The sequence below is a fragment of the Stegodyphus dumicola genome, chromosome 4 (assembly GCF_044657685.1).
Source record: "Stegodyphus dumicola isolate Sdum_Otavi_A_Nest chromosome 4, ASM4465768v1".
Classification (NCBI taxonomy): Eukaryota; Metazoa; Arthropoda; class Arachnida; order Araneae; family Eresidae; genus Stegodyphus; species Stegodyphus dumicola.
In genome coordinates, this window is record NC_140771.1 from 242,745,279 (window position 1) to 242,766,808 (window position 21,530).

The 21,530-nt window shown below is 36.1% G+C and overlaps 1 protein-coding gene across 3 annotated transcripts in view; it reads left to right on the forward strand.

The window, feature by feature from the left end:
- Positions 1 to 21,530, forward strand: part of LOC118183390 (diacylglycerol kinase theta-like) — a 232,510-nt gene that overhangs the window by 132,075 nt on the left and 78,905 nt on the right. For all 3 annotated transcript variants that reach the window (XM_085816146.1, XM_085816147.1, XM_085816148.1), the window contains exons 7-8: positions 7,709 to 7,795; positions 7,993 to 8,087. In XM_085816146.1, the coding sequence (XP_085672272.1) occupies positions 7,709 to 7,795; positions 7,993 to 8,087 (182 nt within the window). The remainder of the gene's footprint in view (positions 1 to 7,708; positions 7,796 to 7,992; positions 8,088 to 21,530) is intronic.

The window sequence follows — 21,530 nt, forward strand, 5'->3', positions numbered from 1 at the left end:
GAGATTATTTACATATGAATAGAATCGACTGTTTTTTATATGTAAACATCTTTCAGTCGCGTCATCGTCTTAATGGCGAAATCGTCTGACTTCTATCATCGGAAAAGTAAAAGATTTATTTTCACAGCTTGTCGCGTCATCTGATTATAATGAACGATGACATCCCACAATACGTTTCCTTGATCTCATGTACTTACATTTAGGAAACTTTCACAAATTATGAAACTACAAAGGCTGCCCACAGATTTTTAGATGATTTTCATTGTATTCACAGAAATATACTACCTAAAATTATTGTGTTTTATAAATGTTCTGTTTCATAACTCTTATTCTTCACTATCTTTTTACACCGTAATTTTCAAGACAATAAAACCTTTTATAATACACTCATGTCCAAAATTATGTTTACATGATGCATAAATTCACGGATTTCTCAGAGTGACTTATAATTTAATGAAATTTCGTGGAATCATACATAACATGATGACACATAAATTCAAAAGAAAAAATTGAAGATCACCTCATATGATATAAAATTGTAGCATGAAATAATAAAAATGATAATAAAGTGTGACAAAGCGAGTTAAGAAAAAAAGGAATGATTCAGAAAAATAATTAAGTCTTACGAATTTAATATGGAATATGATCTCCCCTGACTTGTACACACATATCACAACATGTTTTAAGGCTGGAAATAACATTGTTAACCACAGTTTGGGGAATTAATCTCCACTCTTCCAGCAATGCCGTCTTCAGAGCATTTACATCTCTAGGAGGAGGATGTATACGTGCAATTGCTCTTCCAAGGTAGTCCCATAAGTTCTCTATCGGGTTAAGGTCAGGAGAGTTTGGTGGCCAAGGTATTCGCTTAATGTCTTCACTTTCAAGGAATTCATCAACGAGGTTTGCTCGATGTGGACGGGTATTATCCTCCATAAATAAAAAGTCAGATCCATATGCACCCCTGAAAAGTCTTACATAAGGATCTAAGATCTCATATCGATATATCTGACCTGTCACAGATCCGCTGCTTAACACGTGTAGGGGCGTACGTCCATCGATCATTATTCCATCCCATACCATCACACTTCCACTACCGAAACGGTCACGTTCCACAATGTTCGAGGTATCATTTCGTGTTCCTGACTCCCTCCAGATGTAAACACGTTTAGAATCACCAGTTAAACTAAACCGCGACTCATCAGTAAAGAGAACATGGACCACTGATGTTCAGTCCAGTTTTGATGTTCTTTACACCAATTAAAGCGATCCCTCTTTTTCTGTGAAGACAGTAAAACACATACCCTTGGCTTTCTGGCATAAAGGCCTTTTTCATTAAGCCTTCTGTATATTGTTTGCCGTGATGCAACAGTTCCGGTGGCGGCTGCAAGCTCTGAACTTAACTGGCGAGCAGTAGCCTTTCTGTTACGACGGGCAGTTAATGCCAGATACCGATCTTCAGAAGCAGTTGTCATTCGTTTCCGACCTTGTCCAGGCCTCCTTACAACACTTCCATCATTTTGAAACTGTTTCCATAGCTTAGAGACTGTCTGTTTTGAAATATTCAGACATGTGGCTGTTTCCATGATTGACTGCCCTGCTCCTAAACGGCCGATAATTCGCCACTTTACAGATTCTTTCAAATGATACTTCGAAGCCATAACAAACCGCTTTGAGTCCCTACACACTGAAATCAAACGCTATGTTGCAGAAATTCACTCAAATATTCAGTTTGCGCAAAGCGCTTGATTCACTCTTGGATAACATAACGCCTAGATTTGCATATCACAAACCGTTTGATTACTTTTGATTGGATAATGCTAATTAGGCTTGGTTTTCACACATTCCCTGCAAATACGGATCACATTGATTCGATATTTCATTGAATATCATCATTTTGGGGTATGTAAAGATAATTTTGGACATGAGTGTAGTATCAAAAGAGGTTCCTTTTGAACAGCTTTACAAAGGCAAAGGAGGGTTGTAGGTCGACGTCATGACAATCCGCTTTTTAAAAATCCAAAAACAAAAATCCACGGGTAACACATGAGAAAAGTTAGTAGGGATATGAGTGAAGGGAATGGCCTTGATACCGGTTTCCTGTTCCAATTTTCCAGGAAATTATCAATTGATTATGACGTGTGGTTGTCTTGATGCAGTTCTACTGATTGATGGTAATGCGGTTGAAGAGAAGATATTTCGTGTTTGAAAATTCGGTACAAAATATATTCGTGACGACAACACGTAGAGTTGATTTTAACATTTTTCTCCACTCTCTTTATCTTTAATTTGCCGTTATATAAAAAAACCAGCAACAAACATAAATCCCTTTGAAAAACTTTCTTTAGATTCTTTGAACCATATTTTAAGATTTTTTATCTCCTATTTGATTATTTTATTTCAGTAACTTAATAACACTCAAGATTTATCTATTGTGACGACATTTTTCCATTTTTATCCAGATAAACGTATCAGGTTCAGTGTTCCGCCTTACTTGCTTGGGGAACATTCCAGAACCTGACTCGGAACAGGGAGCTTACTAAAGCTATGTTCAATAAATGTAGGAAGTAGACAAGATACACAGGAAGGGTATACGAAACCCTTTATTTTTCACTCTTTACAATAATTTCCGTACTTCGGAATACAGAGACCAACTATTTGTGGTCTGAACGTAAGAATATAAAAATATTAACTAAACTCTAACTTAACTTTGGAATAATAAACAAGGGCCTACGTGGAAGATTGGCCGTATATTAACAGGAAGCCGTATGTAGTACAGAGAACTGTTAACACTACAATACGTTTAAAATTATTAAGAGGATTAAACCTCTGGCCTGGAAGGCAACCAGCAACCGAGTAAAACTGCTAAGGCAAGCGGCCTGCTTCTACTAACTCCTTCCTCTCTCTCGCTTGGCAAAAAGCCACAACTTAAGTACTTGGCGTTCGCCAGACAAATTTGCATAAATAAGTTAAAGCTTTTAATTCTGGCCGGAAGTAGAAAATAAGAAGTGATAGTAAAGATTTAAAATAAAATAAATGTTAGTAAAACTTAAGATCCTTACAAACGTTTCTCATAAAGAATTGTGCAGCGCGTTCTGCGTTCGGCTATATGTCTTGGATCAAGACGACACTAAGTTTTTTCCTCTTTTTTAAGATTCAAATTAGCATTAATTACTTTGTTCAAAGTTGACACCGAGCACTTTAATGATTTTGGAATTGTCCTTTGATTTGACAGATTTTCTTTTACTTCGTATTAATTATCGTCTGCTATTTGAAAGTTTTGTTTTCGAGCAAATTGGCACTTTTAAAGAAACAATGGATGAAAGACTATGTTCATGCGCTTTCCGAATAAAATTCTTTGTACCTAGTTGTTAAAGAAAACGCTTTGAAAAATATTCCTTTCCGATATCTAAAGGGAATGTTATATGATAGGTATTACTGTCAACAAGAAAGGGGGGGAAAAAGTCACAGTGTGGCTTCAAGTGGAAAATGTTCCAAATACATGTCGAAGAAAAAAACGGAATATTTCGAATGCTGGAATGGTAACATCTCAAATGTTAAAATTGAATCCGCCAAGCCAAAGAACAGATGAAAAATTATTAAAATGGCTAGTATCAACTATAAACAAAGAGATTATTCTGATTTGAGTCGAAAAAAACATAATGTACATAGTGTTTTTCTACAACATATCGCAAAACGCGCTGCACAGTTCTTTGTGAGAAACATTTATCCGGACAAAACGGAAAAATGTTATCACAATATATGAATCTTGGGTACATTTAAATGACTGAAATAAAAAGGCATCCATTTATTACCATCAAAGACGAGAAAAGAAAACCTTAAACCATAGTTCAATGACTCTAAAGAAAGTTTTTCAGAGGGATTTATGGTTGTTCCTAGTTTTTTATATAACGGCAAATTAAAAATAAAGAGAGTAGAGAAAAGTGTTAAGACCAACTTCTCATATTATCACGAACGTACTTGATACCGAATTTTCACATTTGAAATAACTTCTCTTTACCTACAGTGTCATCAATCAATAGCATCAAAACATGAGTTTGCGTCAAAACAAGGCAGCCACAAAGTCCGCTCTTGGGTTCCAGAAAAAAATGGAACAAGAAACGTGTATAAAAGCCATACCCTTCCCTCATATCCCTACTAAATCTTCTGATGTATCAACCATTATCCAAACACCGTCTTACAACCTTCCTTGGACTTTGCAAAGCTGTTGAAGAGGAATGGGATAAAATAACTCTTCCGATACTATAAAAGGTGTCTTTAATTGTCTTGGAAACTACGGTGTAGAAAAATAGTGAAGAATAAAAGTTATCAAATAGAACATTTAAAACAGAAAAATTTTAAGTAAAATATTTCCGTAAATACAACGAATATTGTTTAAAAATTTTGCAAACAGCCTCTGCAAAACTAGGTTTTTGTTTCCTAGCTATTTGCTTATTGCCTTAGGGAAGCACATTCTCCTCGTTTTCATTGGTTAAAAAATCCTGCAAAGAAATAGCGTGTTTTAAAATCCAATCAGTGGAAAACCGTCTAATCCGATTTTCCCAAACAACGGTTTATGAAGTACAGTAACACGCCGAACAAAGATTATTCAACTTAAGGATCGTTTTAATCAAGTGCCAAGATAAATCATAGTAAAGATAAATACATTTCGCAACCGATGCCAAGATCATTTGTCTTTGCGTCTTTGAAGGTTCACGTTTTCTGCCGTAAATGTCTTGCGCGCACGCGTAAAACGCCGATGCGCATGCGTCAACGCGGCGCATGCGCAAAAAGATTTTAGCTTTTGAGGTCCGGATTATAGATTATTCCGGATTATGGATGTCCGAATTAACGACTTTTGACTGTAAGCTATAAAAACATATAGAGTCTCTTCGCTATAAAAACAGAGTTTGGATCCTTGAAATACATGCTAATTGGCCAAAAACACATGATTTGAACAAAATACACTGTAGTTTACTCATCGAAACAAAAGTTAAACTTACCACATAACTGCGCTAAGATCACTGTTTGGACACTTATTCATGATGACCTGTTAGTACTTAGGTGGTGACTTATGAAGTATTTAGATGGTCACCCATGAAGTACTCACCCAGGAAGTAATTAAGTGTTGACCTAGGAATAAGCAAGTGATGACCATAAAGTACTTAGGTGGTCAACCATGAAGTACTTAGGTAACCATCCACGAAATATTAAGTGGTGACCCATGAAGTAATAAAGTGGTCACGCATGAAGTAATTACGTGGTGATCCATGAAGCATTTATGTGGTCATCGAGAAAGCAGTTAAGTACTCACTCAGAAAACAGTTAAGTGTTGACCTAGGAACAAGTAAGTGATAAGTATAAAGTACTTAGGTGGTCACCCATAAAGTACTTAGGCAGTGACTCACGAAGTACTTAAGTAGTCACCCATGAAATATTACGTGGTGATCCATTATGTGGTCACCATTACGAGTGACCCACGATTTAGGTGGGCGCTCAGTGAAGTCCTTAGGTGGTCACCCGTGAAATAATTCATTGGTGAATCATGAAACCATTTAAGTTATGACCCGTGAAATACTTAAAGAGTTACCCATGAAGTTATAAGGTATTTCTCCCGCCTTCCTAGCGTGCCTTTGTGGTGTAGTGGTCAGCATACTGAGCCGGTATTCAGAGGTCCGTGGTTCGATTCCCGGCGAAGGCGTTGCTAATTTTTCATCTTGCCTGCTTCGTAATAACCTAATATCTCTACAGAGGCGCCCAAGCTAAAAGGGTCGTGGATGATGAATCTCCACACCCAGGATTTGGCGATTGGGTCTCCTAAAAACCCCAGTCGCCCTTTAAAAGGGGGAGTATATAAGGTATTTCTCCCACCGTCTTAGCGTGCCTTCGTGGTGTAGTGGTCGGCACACTGAGCCGGTATTCAGAGGTCCGTGGTTCGATTCCCGGCGAAGGCGTTGCTAACCTTTCATCTTGCCTGCTTCCTAAATACTTAATGTCTCTACAAAGTACTTAATTGGTCACCCACTTAAATACTGAGCACGCATTGAGTTGTTTTGGTAGCCTTTGCGGATCGGCCCTGTAATTATGGCCAGATTTCTGACCTGCATGAAAAATATTTGCCATTCGCTGAGAATGCCGACTTCATCTCAACCGCTCTCTCCTAAATCTTTATACACTAAAACCCATCATCCTAGATCAATATTATTCCTCATATTATTAGTACAAGAAACTGTTCATAAAATATCTCATGTGGACAGCTTATGACTTCCATGTACGGCCTATTAAATTATATACAAGGTGGTTACAATGAAAACATCCCTAATCTGAGCTCTCTATACATCAAACTACTGAGTGTAACGGCTCCAAAATTGTTGAACATACTAGTGAAGACATGGGGAAACGGATTACGTGAAAAAAATTACTTCCAGAAACACCGATAGGTGGCGATGTGCAACAGAAAATATGCTGAAAAGGCGCAAATAATCACGCCCCCCCCAAAAAAAAACAGACATGAGGTATGGAAATATTCTTTTTTAATTTCTATTGCTGATATGAGAAAAAAGAACACAAAAAAGTTAAGAAACTTAAACTGTCATTGTAACTGCAATTTCGCTCTCTGGCCTTCTCGTTCTCCAGATCTTAATCCACGTGATTTTTGGATGTGGGGTTACTTAAAAAATCTTGTTTATCGACGACGTCTGGTAACTTTGGCAGATTTGAAAGACAGTATCATTCTGCATGTGAGAGGCATCTCAATCGACCAATTACGGTCCGCAGTTGAACAAGCTGTCCACAGACTGCAGATTTTACATCTTGAAGAAGGAAACCACATTGAACAGCTTCCCTTGCATCGATAAGGTCTTTGTGATATAAATGTTTGGTATGGTCGAATAAAATGTGTTATAAAGTGTACTTTGTGTCTTTTCAGCATATGTTCTGTTGTATAGCGCCACCTATCGGTGTTTTTGGAACTAATTTTTTTCACGTAATTCGTTTTCTCATGTCTTGAATAGTATGTTGAACAATTTTGGAGGAAGACCAATATACATAAAAACTCAGAATATCTTCATTAAAAATTATAAAATACAGAAAAACGTAAAACACCGAATACAGTTAATAAGAGTTATTTTTATTATTATTATTATTATTATTATTATTATTATTATTATTATTATTATTATTTTTTTTTTTTTTTGCTATTAAAATTAAAGTTTATGCGCAAAACAAGAATTCCACGAATGGGCAGGAAGACAAAACTGAAAATTAACTTTCGATGACGGTGGGCAAAAAGACTCTGAAGTTGGTGCACCAACTTACTTCATTCACTATTCTACTAAAAGTTCCGAGAGTAAACAAATGACTGTCTCGTTAGGCTTAGCGGCATTCATACTTTTAAATTGCTGATAATGCTACAATTATTGCGTGCAGATTAACCAAAGACATAAAAACCTTAACTGGAACATAATAACAACATAATTCAATCATTTTTAAAGAAAAAACAAATATATATATTTACAGTATACATATATATATATACAATTTATACAAAATTTTAACGTTCTACGGTTAATCTTTTGAGCTACGCGAGATTTGTACATAGCAAAGCGCTCCTTTTAGCAGTATAAGTTGATGTTATATTAATTCAATATAATGTTTCGCATTGTTCGGATGTTCCTATTTATCCGCAAACTGTTTCTTCCCTTAACAGCTAGGAGTATTTCTGAAGAGTTTTCCTCGTCAAGCGATCTGAAGAGTAAAGATTATGATGAAAGTTCTCAGAAGGACAAAGATGAAGGTATGAGAATGTTCAGTATAAATTTCTGTTTGCTTAGATATGCATGCTAAATTGTAGAATGCACAAATGTAGATGCTTTAAATTTTGAGAGTAGAAAAAATTTTCACTTCTTTTTACAGTATGCTTCTTGTTTAATAAAAAAACTTCCAAATGTTGTTTCTCAAAATTCTTATATATGTTTTTTCTGCCCGACAAAGAAACTATAAAAGTATTCGATGGAAATGGCTCGATGAAGAGTAGAATGTTTAGGACAATCACCGTGTCGAGAAACGCAACTAAAGAACAGATCATTGTAAGTACGAATAACATTTATATATATCAAAACATTTTATGTTTTGTATAGATTTCTAATTAAAAAGTGTAATAATAATTGTTAAAGTAGTTGTAGTTCTTAGATTTTTTAACTTAAATAGCAATTTTAATAAATTTCAGTCCAAAATTGTTTAATATTATAGTGCTGTAACTGTTCTTCTATAAACGCAAACGCCGGCTAGCTCTAAAATGGATTCATTAACAGAGCATAGGAACAGTTACATAGAAAATACACATCAGAACAGAACATTTGCTAAAACGAAACACCGAACATTTAGAATTAACATTTAAAACTAAAAGTTAGAAATTACTGAGACATAATAGTGAAGAACTTATACTCATCGTAGTTGGAGGTCGACTGACTGCATGTCGCTCACTTCGCTTCTAGATGGCGTTCGATAAAATAGTTCGCTTACAGTCAAAAAGTTCTCTTACAGTGCATTTAAGTGAAAGCTCCTAGAAATTTTTAAATACAGTTAAACTCCTGGAGTTTACAGTTAAACTCCTGGAGATACAGTTAAAAGCTGTGTACACATTATAAAACGATTGCGGAGCCTTTGATTAATGCTAAAAATGTAAAAGGTTTATTTTTTTAAAACATTCCGTCTGATAACCTTTCTTCTGGATTATAAGTCCGCATCATGATTTCCAAGATAGAAGGGCTTCTAGTAAAATTTCCAAGTATATTGTTTTTTATTCCCCTTTCCCTACAATCCAGAGTCCATCAGTTGTGGTGGGTTTGCGATTAGAAAGAGCACATTTCAAAAGACCAAAGGTAAAATAGTCCACATGTGAAACTTGAAGGAATTTTGCAAGGTATATGTCATAGGTGGGGAACCTGCGGCCTCCGCGAGGTTCTTGTGCGGCCCTTTGCCACCTAGTACAAAATGGTAGAGTTCGTTTCAAACAATTATTGTACATCAACGCCATGACATTTGCGTGAAAAATCCCGCCAAAGACAGTCATATTGTAACATGACGTCAGAATACTAGTCTGAAACGGACTCTAACACGCACGAGCGAGGCTCTGGCACACAGATAGCAGCGACAACTACCTTGTCTAAGAAGTAAACAAAACTCGGTTTCAGATCTCCCCTTTGAGTGTCACACCTTGCTTTGGCTTCTCTGCCTCGCATCTCTCAACGCTTCCCTGTTGCAATCTTCAGCTAACTGTAGTTAACAGTGCGTGTTTATAACAGGTACACGGTTTTATTGTATTTATAGAAAGTACACACTTTGTTAAAGATATTATTTGATATTCGTTTTTTTATCCATCATGTCAAATAGTAAGAGAAGAAAATTAGGTGATGAAAACAGAACATTTAATGTAGAATGGGAGTTAGATTTTTTCTCTACTGCTGAGAAAGATAAAATGATGTGTTTGTTGTGCAATACAGTTTTAAATACTTTAAAAAAAGCGAATGCAAATAAACGCTATTTGACTCAACATAAATATTTCGCTTTAGAAGGTGAATCACGAAAAGCTGCACTTCAAAAGTTGAAAAATGAGAAGCATCATCAGCAGGCATCTTTTAGTGCCTTTGTAAATCAAAATTCCGCTGCAAATATTTTTTATTGTATTTTTTATAATATTTTTATATTATTTTATATATATATTATATTTAAAATTTTGTAGTATTATATTTTATTTTTTCTATATAATGCAATAAATTGTTAAATCTATAGAAAAACTATAATAATTTCACAAAAGTCACTTTCTTAGGTCAATCAGCTTATGCGGCCTCTCTTATTGCTGCCTAATTTAAACGTGGCCTCTAATGGTAAAAAGGTTCCCAACCACTGGTATATGTACACTGCGCAAAGAAAAAAGAGGAAAAAAATGAGATAGTTCTATATCTCCCGTTCTACTGGGTCGACTGACAAAATTCAAATAGCGTTTTTCATGCCTCCACAGCGCGACTTAAGATATATATTAGATTTATATATAGCATTATTCTAACATAGGCCGTTTGACACAAAATCGGACTTTTTCTGAAATGACATGCCAATGTTTTTCCATATTTCAATTCTACGACTCAAATTATGCGTAAATACAAAATTTTGTAAAACCTGGTGCGAAATTTACGGAGAAATTCAAAATTTTATCTTGGTGGATTTTTTTTTCAGTTTGCGCCAAGAATGATTTACTTCGCGAACTTCTTAATTTATAGCAACCTAATTTCCCTTTCCTGTTTTGCATTGCAGACGAGCGGAAAAATAGACATCTTTCATACTTTCAAATAATTTTAACGAAGTGCCTAAACCACATTTGCGTCATTATCCATTATAATAAGTACACGAAATTTCAAAACGCGCCAAAATGTAAATTCACGTCTATCTTAGGAAATTTTGAATAAAAACCTCTAATTTTTTGCAGGTATTCTTAGAAATACATCTACTTTAAGATGTGGGCAAAACTCTTATAGTTAAAATTCAAATTTTGTTTCGAAAAATTCATAAAAATTATTTAAAAATAAATCATAAAAATGTGAGAATTATATTTAGATTAAGCTTGAATTTCGAATTCTAGAAAAAGAAATCAAGTAAGTTTAAAAAAAAAGATATTAATAAATATATATCCAATTCAATTAACATTGAGGAGGTAAAACTTTGAGAGCTAATGTTTTAAAAACTACTCGTGTGATTTTAACAAAACTTAGCAGTTTGCCATAATTTGAGTCTTAGAATAGATATATGGAAATAAATTGGCATATTATTTCAGAAAAAGTCCCATTTTGTGTCAAAATACCTATGTTAGAATAATGCTATATATGAATCTAATATATATCCTAAGTCGCGCTTTCGAGACACAAAAAACGCAAATTTGAATTTCGTCAATCGGCCCAGTAAAACGGGAGATATAGAACTGCCCCCCTTTGTATCAGTGATCATTTTTTCAAGGAATGAAGTGGTACTTTTTACAGCAGTAAATAATGACTTTTATTTCCAAGAGTTCTATTACATCAAACTGTGCAGAAAATGCAGTAATTTTGCCAAAAATTCAGAAATTACGTCAAAATTGCATATAAAATTTGCCATTTAAAGCACTTTTTTTCAAAGTATGACGTGTTGCTTTGTCTTGATGAAGTTTCACTCTATGGAAAGTCATTGGGATAAAGAAATTGAATTCCTTCCGTAAATATTGGATGAAAAACTCTGCCTTGACAGTACGTTGAATTTCCCTACTCTTCTTAATTTTCATTTTCCTTTGCAAGAGAATCCGGCGACAATCATAAACCCCTTACTAAAACGTCCCTTGCATCGGCGGAACCAGCTTCGTACTTTTCCCCCTTTTGTTTTCGATAATAAATGAACCTTTTTTTTTTTGTTGCAGTCATTTAGGTATGTCCATGTTTCATCAAAAATCAAAAATATTTCCATTTATATTTTCCGAAGTAGTTTTCACATAAGATTCTGTTCGGAAAATGTTGGCGAACATTATGTTTTTAAGTTTTTTAATTCGTAAATCTTGGTTCATTATTTTATTTATTGTTGTAACAAGTGTACTTAAAGACTTTGCAGTTGAGTTTTGTCACTGGTGGATTTTCTATTCTTACTAATGGTTTAACTTTAGAAACATTAGGAACAAACAGTACGTACACTGGCGGGAAAAAAAAAAAAAAAAAGTTTTACTGGGCCGAATGACAAAATTGAAACTACGTTTTTCATGTCACGAAAGCGTGACTTAAAATATATACTAGATTTATATATAGCACTATTCTAACATAGGTATTTTGACACAAAATCGAACCTTTTTCTGAAATAACATACCAATTTTTTTACATATATCGATTCTACGACTCAAATTATGCCTAAATATTAAATTTTGTAAGATTTGATGCGAAACTTACGGAGAAATTAAAAAATTTATATTGGCGCATAGTTCACTTGGCGAACTTCTTAATATATGGCAACCTATTTTCCTTTTCCTTTTTACATTGTGCGTGAGGGGGAAAAAGTGACATCGTTATTTCCTACAAATAATGTTCTTTATATTATATTATGTTATTATTTTAAATACTTTTTCTTTCTTTTTCGAATTTCATTTTAATTGTTTAAGTTGCATGCTTTTTCTCTAACAACTGTTTTAAAAATTTCTGTTTATCCATTTGAACTGAGTAGTTTAAATAAAAGATGCATCGTTTATTTTTTTCAAATAGTTTTCTTTATATATTTTTTATCATAGTTATTATTTTAGGTAATTTTTAAATTTTTAAACTTTTATTTTAATTGTTTGTGTTGGTCTCCTCAGATAATTGTTTTAAAATTTTCAATTCATTCATTTGAACTGCGCATTTTAAATATATTTATTAATATAATATATTATTATAAATTTTCCAGAATTTGATTTTATTTATTTAAATTGCGTTTTCTTTCGGAAGAATACTTTGTGACCCAGACTACGATGCGTTTGAAAACTGCATATATTAATAGAGAAAATACAGTAAATCACAGTTAACACGCCTATCAATGTTCCATTCAAAAAAGATATATAAATAAGAGAGAGATATATCCGACATTTTAATTTAGGATGACTTGCATACATTGCTTTAAACAGTTTTATCATTGTGCCCATTGCTTTACACAATTTTATCATTCTATATTTAATTTCTTAAAATGTTATTCATATTGTTACGAATTTGGTATTTAAAAAGCTAATGTTAGTTCAATTATAAATTAAATGGTTTTATTTCTCGCGCAGTGCAGCGCGTGACGAATATTAAAAGAAAGCTAAGCCGGAAAATTGAAAATGCAAGAGCGCGTCCATTAAATAAATAAATATCTCTTTTTGATTTCGAGAAAGTACTGGAAAATTCTAGCGCGTGATTTTAAAATCTTATAAAAGGAGGAAAACATCTCAGTTCGTAGTAGTTGCTTAGTTTGTTGTTGTTTAGAAAACTGCTCTTGTTGATTGTAGCGAATTCGCGGATTAGCGTTCTTTAACTGTTTTGAATTACGTTCTATTGGACATTTGAGTAGTTAGAAGATAACTACTGTGAGATATTGTAATACTGCATGATAATTTGAGAAAATTTAAGCATTTTTGTTGTGATAATAAAAAGTTTTGTTCATTTTTCATCGGACTTGTGCATTCACTTCATAACGAGCCCGTACGCACGCAACAATTTTTGGTGTCAGGAGTGGGGTTTGAATGCCAATAACAAGAGCGATGGAAGAGCAATTAAGGCATTTAATATCAGCCTTTGTCTCATTTAGAGAAGAAATGAAATTGGGCCAGGAATCCGTTAAGGACGAAATGAAAGCCGTTCAAGCTGGTCAAGAAGAAATGAAAAGAGAAATTACCTGCATAATAGAAAATAAATTTGAAGCTATGGAAGGCAGAATTGACACAGTTGAAAATAAAGTTGGACAAATTGAAGAAAAAGTATCTTCTGTAAAAGATCAAATTGAAGAAAGAGTTTCTTCGGTGAAAGAAGAAATAGAAGAAAGAGTTTCTTCTGTAAAAGAACATATAGAAGGAAGAGTTTGTGCCGTCCAACACCAAATCGAACAACAAATTGATGATAGGGTTTCTGCAGTAGCCAAAGAAGTGGATATTTTAAAGAAATTCGTAGCGACGGCAGGGAACAATAGTGATGGTTTTAAATTTTTACCCATGCCTGCTCGTCCCTCTCTGAAGTTATCCACTTATGATGGGAAGACCTCCTGGCAAGTGTATAAAACACAATTTTCTATAGTGGCGGATGCGAATGGATGGGATTCCCAAACTAAGGCCTGTCATCTCGCCGCTTCGCTGAGAGCAGACGCAGCGGATATCCTGCAGACGCTTCCTGAATACCAAAGACTTGACTTCGAAGCTCTATCCGGCGCATTGGAGCTGCGCTTTGGCGAAAAATGTTTAAAAGACTACAGCAGGCTTCAATTAAAATCCCGTCAACAGAAGCCCACCCAATCACTCAGGGAACTCGCCACGGATATTGAAAGGCTGTCCCATCTCGCCTTTACGGAGTGCCCGAGAGAAACGAGGGAAATCCTGTCGCTGCAATATTTCGTCGATGGCATCCGGGACCCTGAAATACAGAAAGCACTGCGAATGGCGGATGTTAAAGATTTGAAAAGCGCTTTAGTGTACGCCATGAAATTCGAGGCAGCCCAGCAAGCCACTCGTCGAGACCGCCACCCAGTCAGAGCTGCTCAAATCCAGGAGCCAGGGGATCAAGTCACCGCTCGACTTGACGATTTAACTAGACAACTGAACGCCTTGAGACGGAATATTGGTGAGAAGAAACCGACCGTTAAGTGCTGGAACTGCGGTGCTGAAGGACACATACGACGAAACTGCAGAATACCCCAGGGTACGGATGTTAAGACCGCTCCTAACAAACAGCAGGGAAACTAATTAGTGGCCATCTCGTGGGGCGGAGGTTGCCAGATAATGAAAAGCCCCAGTTTAAAGCGTTTCAGATTTCTGCAGTGAAGGGCGGCAGTAATGGACTTTTTATAATAGGACATATTAATGGAGTTCCTTGCAATATGACGATAGATACAGGAGCTAACGTTACCATCATCCGAAAAGATTTGGCTCAACAACTGGGAAACAAACTTATCTGGACGCCGCCCTGCGTTACCCTCCAGACTGTGTCCGGTGAGAAGATCGACATCGATGGAAAAATAAACGTTAACATCACGTTTGGAAGTGCCGCTTACCATCACACGGCATATGTAGCAGAGATCACTGATTCTTGCATACTCGGATTGGACTTTCTAAGGAAATACAATTTTTCCTTGGATTTAAAAATAACGAATTGCGTTCTACATCTGAGGACATAGCCCTATTCGGAATTAATGATGGAGTGAAATCTATCCACAAAATTATAGCTCAAGATGATATCACAATTCCCGCAAGAACCGAGTTGTTACTTCCTGGATCCATAGCCGAAAACAGAAATTTCCGCTACGGCATCATAGAATATCCCGATAACTGTAATAGCCCAAAAGGAATACTAGTAGCCTCAACACTCGTCGACCTATCCAGAACGGTTATCCCGGTGAGAGTCGCCAATGTAACTGAGAAGGCGAGAGTTATTAAGAAAGGTGAAGTGGTTGCAACATGTACTCCAGTAACCACCGTTGATAGAAAGAGTAACATCCAAGAATCCGTGTCTTCAGAAAGCATTACATCGGAGTTACTTCAGAATGCGCAATTAAACGATGAAGAGAAGAATGCTGCCGATCGCGTTATTAAAGATCTTCAAGTTGTTTTTTCCCGCTCGTCTTCTGACGTGGGTCGAACTAGTTTGACACAACATAGAATAGATACCGGCGATCATCCCCCGATCAAGCAACATCCAAGGCGTCTGCCGTTTGCTAAACAGGAAGAGGTGCGAACACTGTTAAAAGATATGGAAGAAGGCGATGTCATCGAGCCTTCAACAAGTCCATGGGCATCTCCCATCGTTCTCGTCAGAGAGAAAGACGGCTCAACAAGATTTTGCGTTGACTATCGCCGGTTGAATGAGGTTACGAAGAAAGACAGTTACCCTCTTCCTAGAATTGACGACATTCTAGACACTCTTTCTGGAAGCAAGTGGTTCTCAACGCTTGATTTAAAGAGTGGGTATTGGCAGGTAGAAATACACCCTCATGACCGAGAAAAGACGGCATTTACTACGGGACAAGGGCTTTGGCAATTCAAGGTGATGCCGTTTGGACTGTGTAATGCGCCGGCAACATTCGAACGCCTCATGGAGACTGTTTTGAAAGGACTTTCCTATGAAGCCTGTCTGATACACCTGGACGATATCATCATCGTCCGAAAGAGTTTTGAAGAGCATCTAGAAAATCTTAGAAAGGTGCTTAAGAAACTGAAAGAAGCCAATCTAAAGCTGAGTCCCGCTAAATGCAAATTGTTCCGAAAGGAAGTGACTTACCTGGGACATGTCATCTCTGCAGAAGGTGTGCGCACGGATCCTGAAAAGGTATCAGCTGCTAAATCCTGGAAACGTCCCGAAAATGTCCATCAGCTGAGAAGCTTCCTAGGGCTTTGCACCTACTATAGGAGATTCGTGAAGGACTTTTCTTCCATCGCAAGACCCCTTCACAAGCTGACAGAGAGCAACCAAAAGTTCTTGTGGACAAAAGAATGCGACGATGCATTTAACAACTTAAAGGAGGCTTTAACATCTGCTCCAATCCTGACGTATCCTCAGCACGACCGACCATATATTCTCGACACCGACGCGAGCAATGAAAGTGTCGGTGCTGTTTTGTCCCAAGAAATAGACGGCCAAGAACGTGTAGTGGCGTACTGGAGCAAGTGCCTGTCTAAACCGGAGAGGAATTATTGTGTCACCAGGAAAGAGTTGCTCGCCATAGTCAAAGCTGTAGAACAGTTCCATCACTATCTATACGGCAGAAAATTCCTGCTCCGCACCGATCATGCATCATTGACCTGGCTTTTAAATTTCAAGAATCCTCAGGGTCAAATAGCCAGGTGGATGCAGACTCCAAGAATATGACATCACTATCCGTCATCGTAAGGGATCATCACACGGAAACGCCGACGCCCTGTCTAGAAGACCTTGCAAAGAAAACTGTCGATATTGTTCCAGGGTGGAAGCGAAATACGAGCTGCTGACTCCGGTCGCAAGACAAATTACAACATCAACATCGGCTGATCGAGAACCGTGGAGTGATGATGAAGTCAGAAAAGACCAGCTGGAAGACCGCGACATTAAACCCATAATTGATCTAATGGAGTCGTCAAACAGAAAACCTACCTGGCAGGACATTTCTATCTGTAGTCCTACAACCAAACAATATTGGGCACTCTGGGATTCACTTCACATTCGAAACGGCGTCTTATACCGGAAATTCGAATCGGATGATGGGAAGACGTTCCGATGGCAGCTGATACTTCCAAGATCCCGCATTCCTGATGTCCTTAAAGAACTACATAACAGCCCTACGGGAGGTCACTTTGGAATAATGAAGACCTTACAGAGAGTTCGTGAGCGCTTTTACTGGAATAATGCAAAGGATGACGTGCAAAAGTGGTGCCGATCTTGCGATGCCTGTGCAGGTCGGAAAGGAACTAAGAGACGCAGCCGAGGCAAGCTGCAACGTTACAACGTAGGGGCGCCTTTTGAACGAATCGCCTTTGACATTCTGGGACCTCTGCCACGAACTGCTGATGGCAACAAATACATACTCGTTGTCGTTGATTACTTCACCAAGTGGCCTGAAGCTTGTCCTACTCCTGATCAAGAGGCTGTCACAGTAGCTGAGGTAATGATACAGCACTGGATTTCCAGGTTCGGAGAGCCTCTTCAGTTACATTCCGATCAGGGAAGGAATTTTACCTCGGTAGTAATCAAAGAACTATGCAAACTACTCGGCATTGACAAGACCCAAACGACGCCATTACATCCCCAGTCGGACGGCATGGTAGAAAGGTTCAATCGAACCATCCTTAATAACCTCTCATTAGTGGTTTCCAGAAACCAGCAGGACTGGGACAAGAAATTATCGCTGTTTTTACTGGCTTACCGCAGTGCTGTCCACGAGACTACCGGCTATTCTCCATCACAGATGCTCTTCGGTCGTGACCTTCGTCTGCCTTGTGATCTATTGTTTGGCCACCCTCCAGATGCTCCTTCATCGTCTGAGGAATATATTCAAGATCTCCAGGCCCGGTTTGAAGTGATGCACAACTTTGCACGAGAGCGAGTCAACTTAGCGACGGAGAAGATGAAGACCCGATACGACAAGAACTACTGAACAGCAATTCCACGAAGGAGACAAAGTGTGGTTGTGGAATCCGACTAGACGGAAAGGACTTTGTCCGAAATTACAGTCACCTTGGGATGGCCCGTACACAGTTCTAAACAGGCTGAATGACGTCGTGGTTCGGATTCGTAAGTCTTCGAACTCTAAACCTAAAGTCGTTCATTACGACAGGTTAGCTCATTACTATGGCCATAGTACATAATGTAAATAATTGTAAATAGTATAAGACCATGGTCCATTTTGTTTTTAAATGTGTATTTGATTTGATTTGTATTTAGTATTTGATTTGCATTTAGTATTTGATTTGTATTTAGTATTTGTTTTGTATTTAGTATTTGATAGCATTTGATTTGTTTAAGTTAGTTATTGCATTTATTGTTCATGTTGTTTGATATTGTAATGTAATATTTATGCCACAGTTGTAAGTTTAGCTTCCTGTCCAGGGATTGTACTGCCCGGGACGTGCAGTCCTTGGGAAGGGGGCAGTGTTACGAATTTGGTATTTAAAAAGCTAATGTTAGTTTAATTATAAATTAAATGGTTTTATTTCTCGCGCAGTGCAGCGCGTGACGAATATTAAAAGAAAGCTAAGCCGGAAAATTGAAAATGCAAGAGCGCGTCCATTAAATAAATAAATATCTCTTTTTGATTTCGAGAAAGTACGGAAAAATTCTAGCGCGTGATTGTAAAATCTTATAAAAGGAGGAAAACATCTCAGTTTGTAGTAGTTGCTTAGTTTGTTGTTGTTTAGAAAACTGCTGTTGTTGATTATAGCGAATTCGCGGATTAGCGTTCTTTAGCTGTTTTGAATTACGTTCTATTGTACATTTGAGTAGTTAAAAAATAACTACTGTGAGATATTGTAATACTGCATGATAATTTGAGAAAATTTAAGCATTTTTGTTGTGATAATAGAAAGTTTTGTTCATTTTTCATCGGAGTTGTGCATTCACTTCATAACGAACCCGTACGCACGCAACAATATTTTAGTCAAATATTTTATTTTTGAAATCACAAGAATCAAATATCATAAAATAAAAAAAAAATTACTAAATTTTATGCAAAAATTTATTTTTTCTTCTTAATGGCTTGCTCTTTTTTTCTGCATTGTGCAAGTATATTAAAAAGCATCCAACTTTTCGAAACAATATTGGTATTTCTGACAGTAATTTTAAATAAATTTATCGCCTTCCATTTCAAAAGGGCACATTTCGTGGTTTTTCTCATGTGTAACGTGTATACGAGCTGGTTTCGCTTAGAAAAATCTTCAACGAAAGCATCCCTCCTTTAAGGCAGATAGCCTGACTTTGCCGTAACTTAATAATCCAAATCAATCTATTTCATCAGTATTTAGTCAGAGCCTTTATCAGTCTTTACAGGCTTAGCATTTTGAAGGCTTGAGATGAAAGGTTTTATCAAGAAGGAAAACGTCTTTAGCTGATATTTATATATGTTACGGTGAAACACCGAAATCCGGAAAATGTCGACTTTCACCGGTGAATGTCAACATTCACCTAATCGCTTGGTGTATGTCCGAAATATTTTCCAAATCCTCTTATTTCTGACTTACACCGGTAAATGTCGACATTCACCATGTACTAATGGTGAATGTTGAACATATAAGAATATTAGGTAAAAGTTTACAACTTGGTGCCCCTTGTTTTTTGGCGATTCTCTTTTGACGCCAAGATCGGCGCCAGGAAGACAATTTCAAGATGGCCGCTACACAAAACCAAAATAAGAAGTCAAAGAATTGCAAAACTCTGTGTCCATGTACACATCGATCTGTTTTCGCTTAAAAAAACATCCCAAAATTGCATAAACTAGGCATTGCGCACTGCTTTAAATTTGTCCATGTCCACATCAATCTATTTTTATTTAAAAAAAATCAGGAAGCTAAAACAAAGTTAATGGTAACCAGAAATGAGATTTCATCGCCAAAATTTTGCAAGAAATTGTGGCTGATCGAAGGGCACCCAGTTCTACACTAGAGCCGAATATTATATTTTCTTCTCCGTCATTCAGTCTCAAAAAAACGCACTTGAGACTTAAAATAAGAACTTAAAACCATAAGAACTTAAAACACACAGTACATTCAAAATGAGGAAGGAAAATAATAGAAGTTAAAAACGTATTTAATTATACACTACGTTCTAAATGAGAAAATAGAATTATAGTAATAAGAAACTTACAAAATTATATAATTCAAATCTTATTTATTGCAACAACTTAAACTATTACGACACTTTATGACCTCTCTTTTCGACCTACACCAGAGCATATCTGTGATTGTCGGCATACACCGGTGAGGGTCGGAATGTACAAGAATGTAATGCAATATTCGATCTTTTACCGAGGTATTTGGTGAATGTTGACATTCTTCGGAGAAAGTCGACATTCTCCAATTTCGGTCTTTCACGGTAACATATACATCACTGAATAAATTCTAGAATCTTTAAATAATTCGACTGAGAAATGATGGGATGCACCGTTTATGATGCGATATGATGTCCTATGAAGTAAATTAAATTTATACAACGATATAGTCGAAAAACTAGTCGCTCTTCACTTTAATCTGAAAAGATATCGTTTTAGTCCTTTTCGTTAGCACAAACTCAATTGCTGCTATTTTCTCGTGTACACGTCCAAGTGTTTTCTCTTTGAACACCCAACTTCCTTGAAAAATATTCCCCCTTTAAATTTTTGCTCTTCCCCAATTTTTTTCTTTGTTTCTATATTTGTTTTCATTGCTGAAACAAGAAAATTAAGATTTCTAGATTGTTACACTTCTATTAATTTTGCATTCTTGTCAATTTTTTTTTAAAATATCAGTTGCATTAAATGCGTTTCAGCTGAAGACAGCTTCTAGACATTTTAACTATAAATAAAGTTTAAAGCAAAGTCCAAAGGATAAATATTTGAATTAAATTTTTTTTTAAATGAAAAAGAAATAAATCACAAAGAAATTCCAGCAGCGCTTATCCTGTACCACCGAGTGACGAATTCTCATATCAGGTGCAAAAAAATCTTAATCATATTAGTTAGAGTTTTTAAGCCTAAAAATGTCCGTATTAAAGATGTTTTTATATAATCTACAACACGAGAGAAAATTACTACTTAAAACATTATTTCTAAGAGGATTAATGTAAAAATTTATGTTTATATATATGTTTTTTAAAGCTGGGACATGACCCAAAGTGTCAACGTCTTCTTTGCTTAAAAACACTGTGAAAATGAACATCAAACTGACTTTTAACAGTTTTAGACAATTAAATTTAAATGAAGTAAAGTAGCAGACCATAACACGGCGAACGTAAAAATTTACTCTTACAAATATTTAAAACATAAAAAAGGGGGAGGAAAAAAGAAAGAAATTTTAAAAAAAGTTAAAAATTTGAATAATATCATCTACGATTTAAAAAAATAGCTTTTCATATAGTATTAATAAATATTTATTACGCATCATTGAGGAAAAATATTTCATATAATTAATTCTCCGTAAAAATTTATTTGAAATTTAAGTTTAAAAATAGCTGTGGCAATTCACTGTATCAAAATCCACAGACCACATCTGGCGTTATTATCGCTCAGAAAAGATGCCAAATTTCAAACCGCGCAAATATGTCAAATCGTGTATATCTTAGAAAAGTTTGAATAAAAAAGTCTAATTTTTT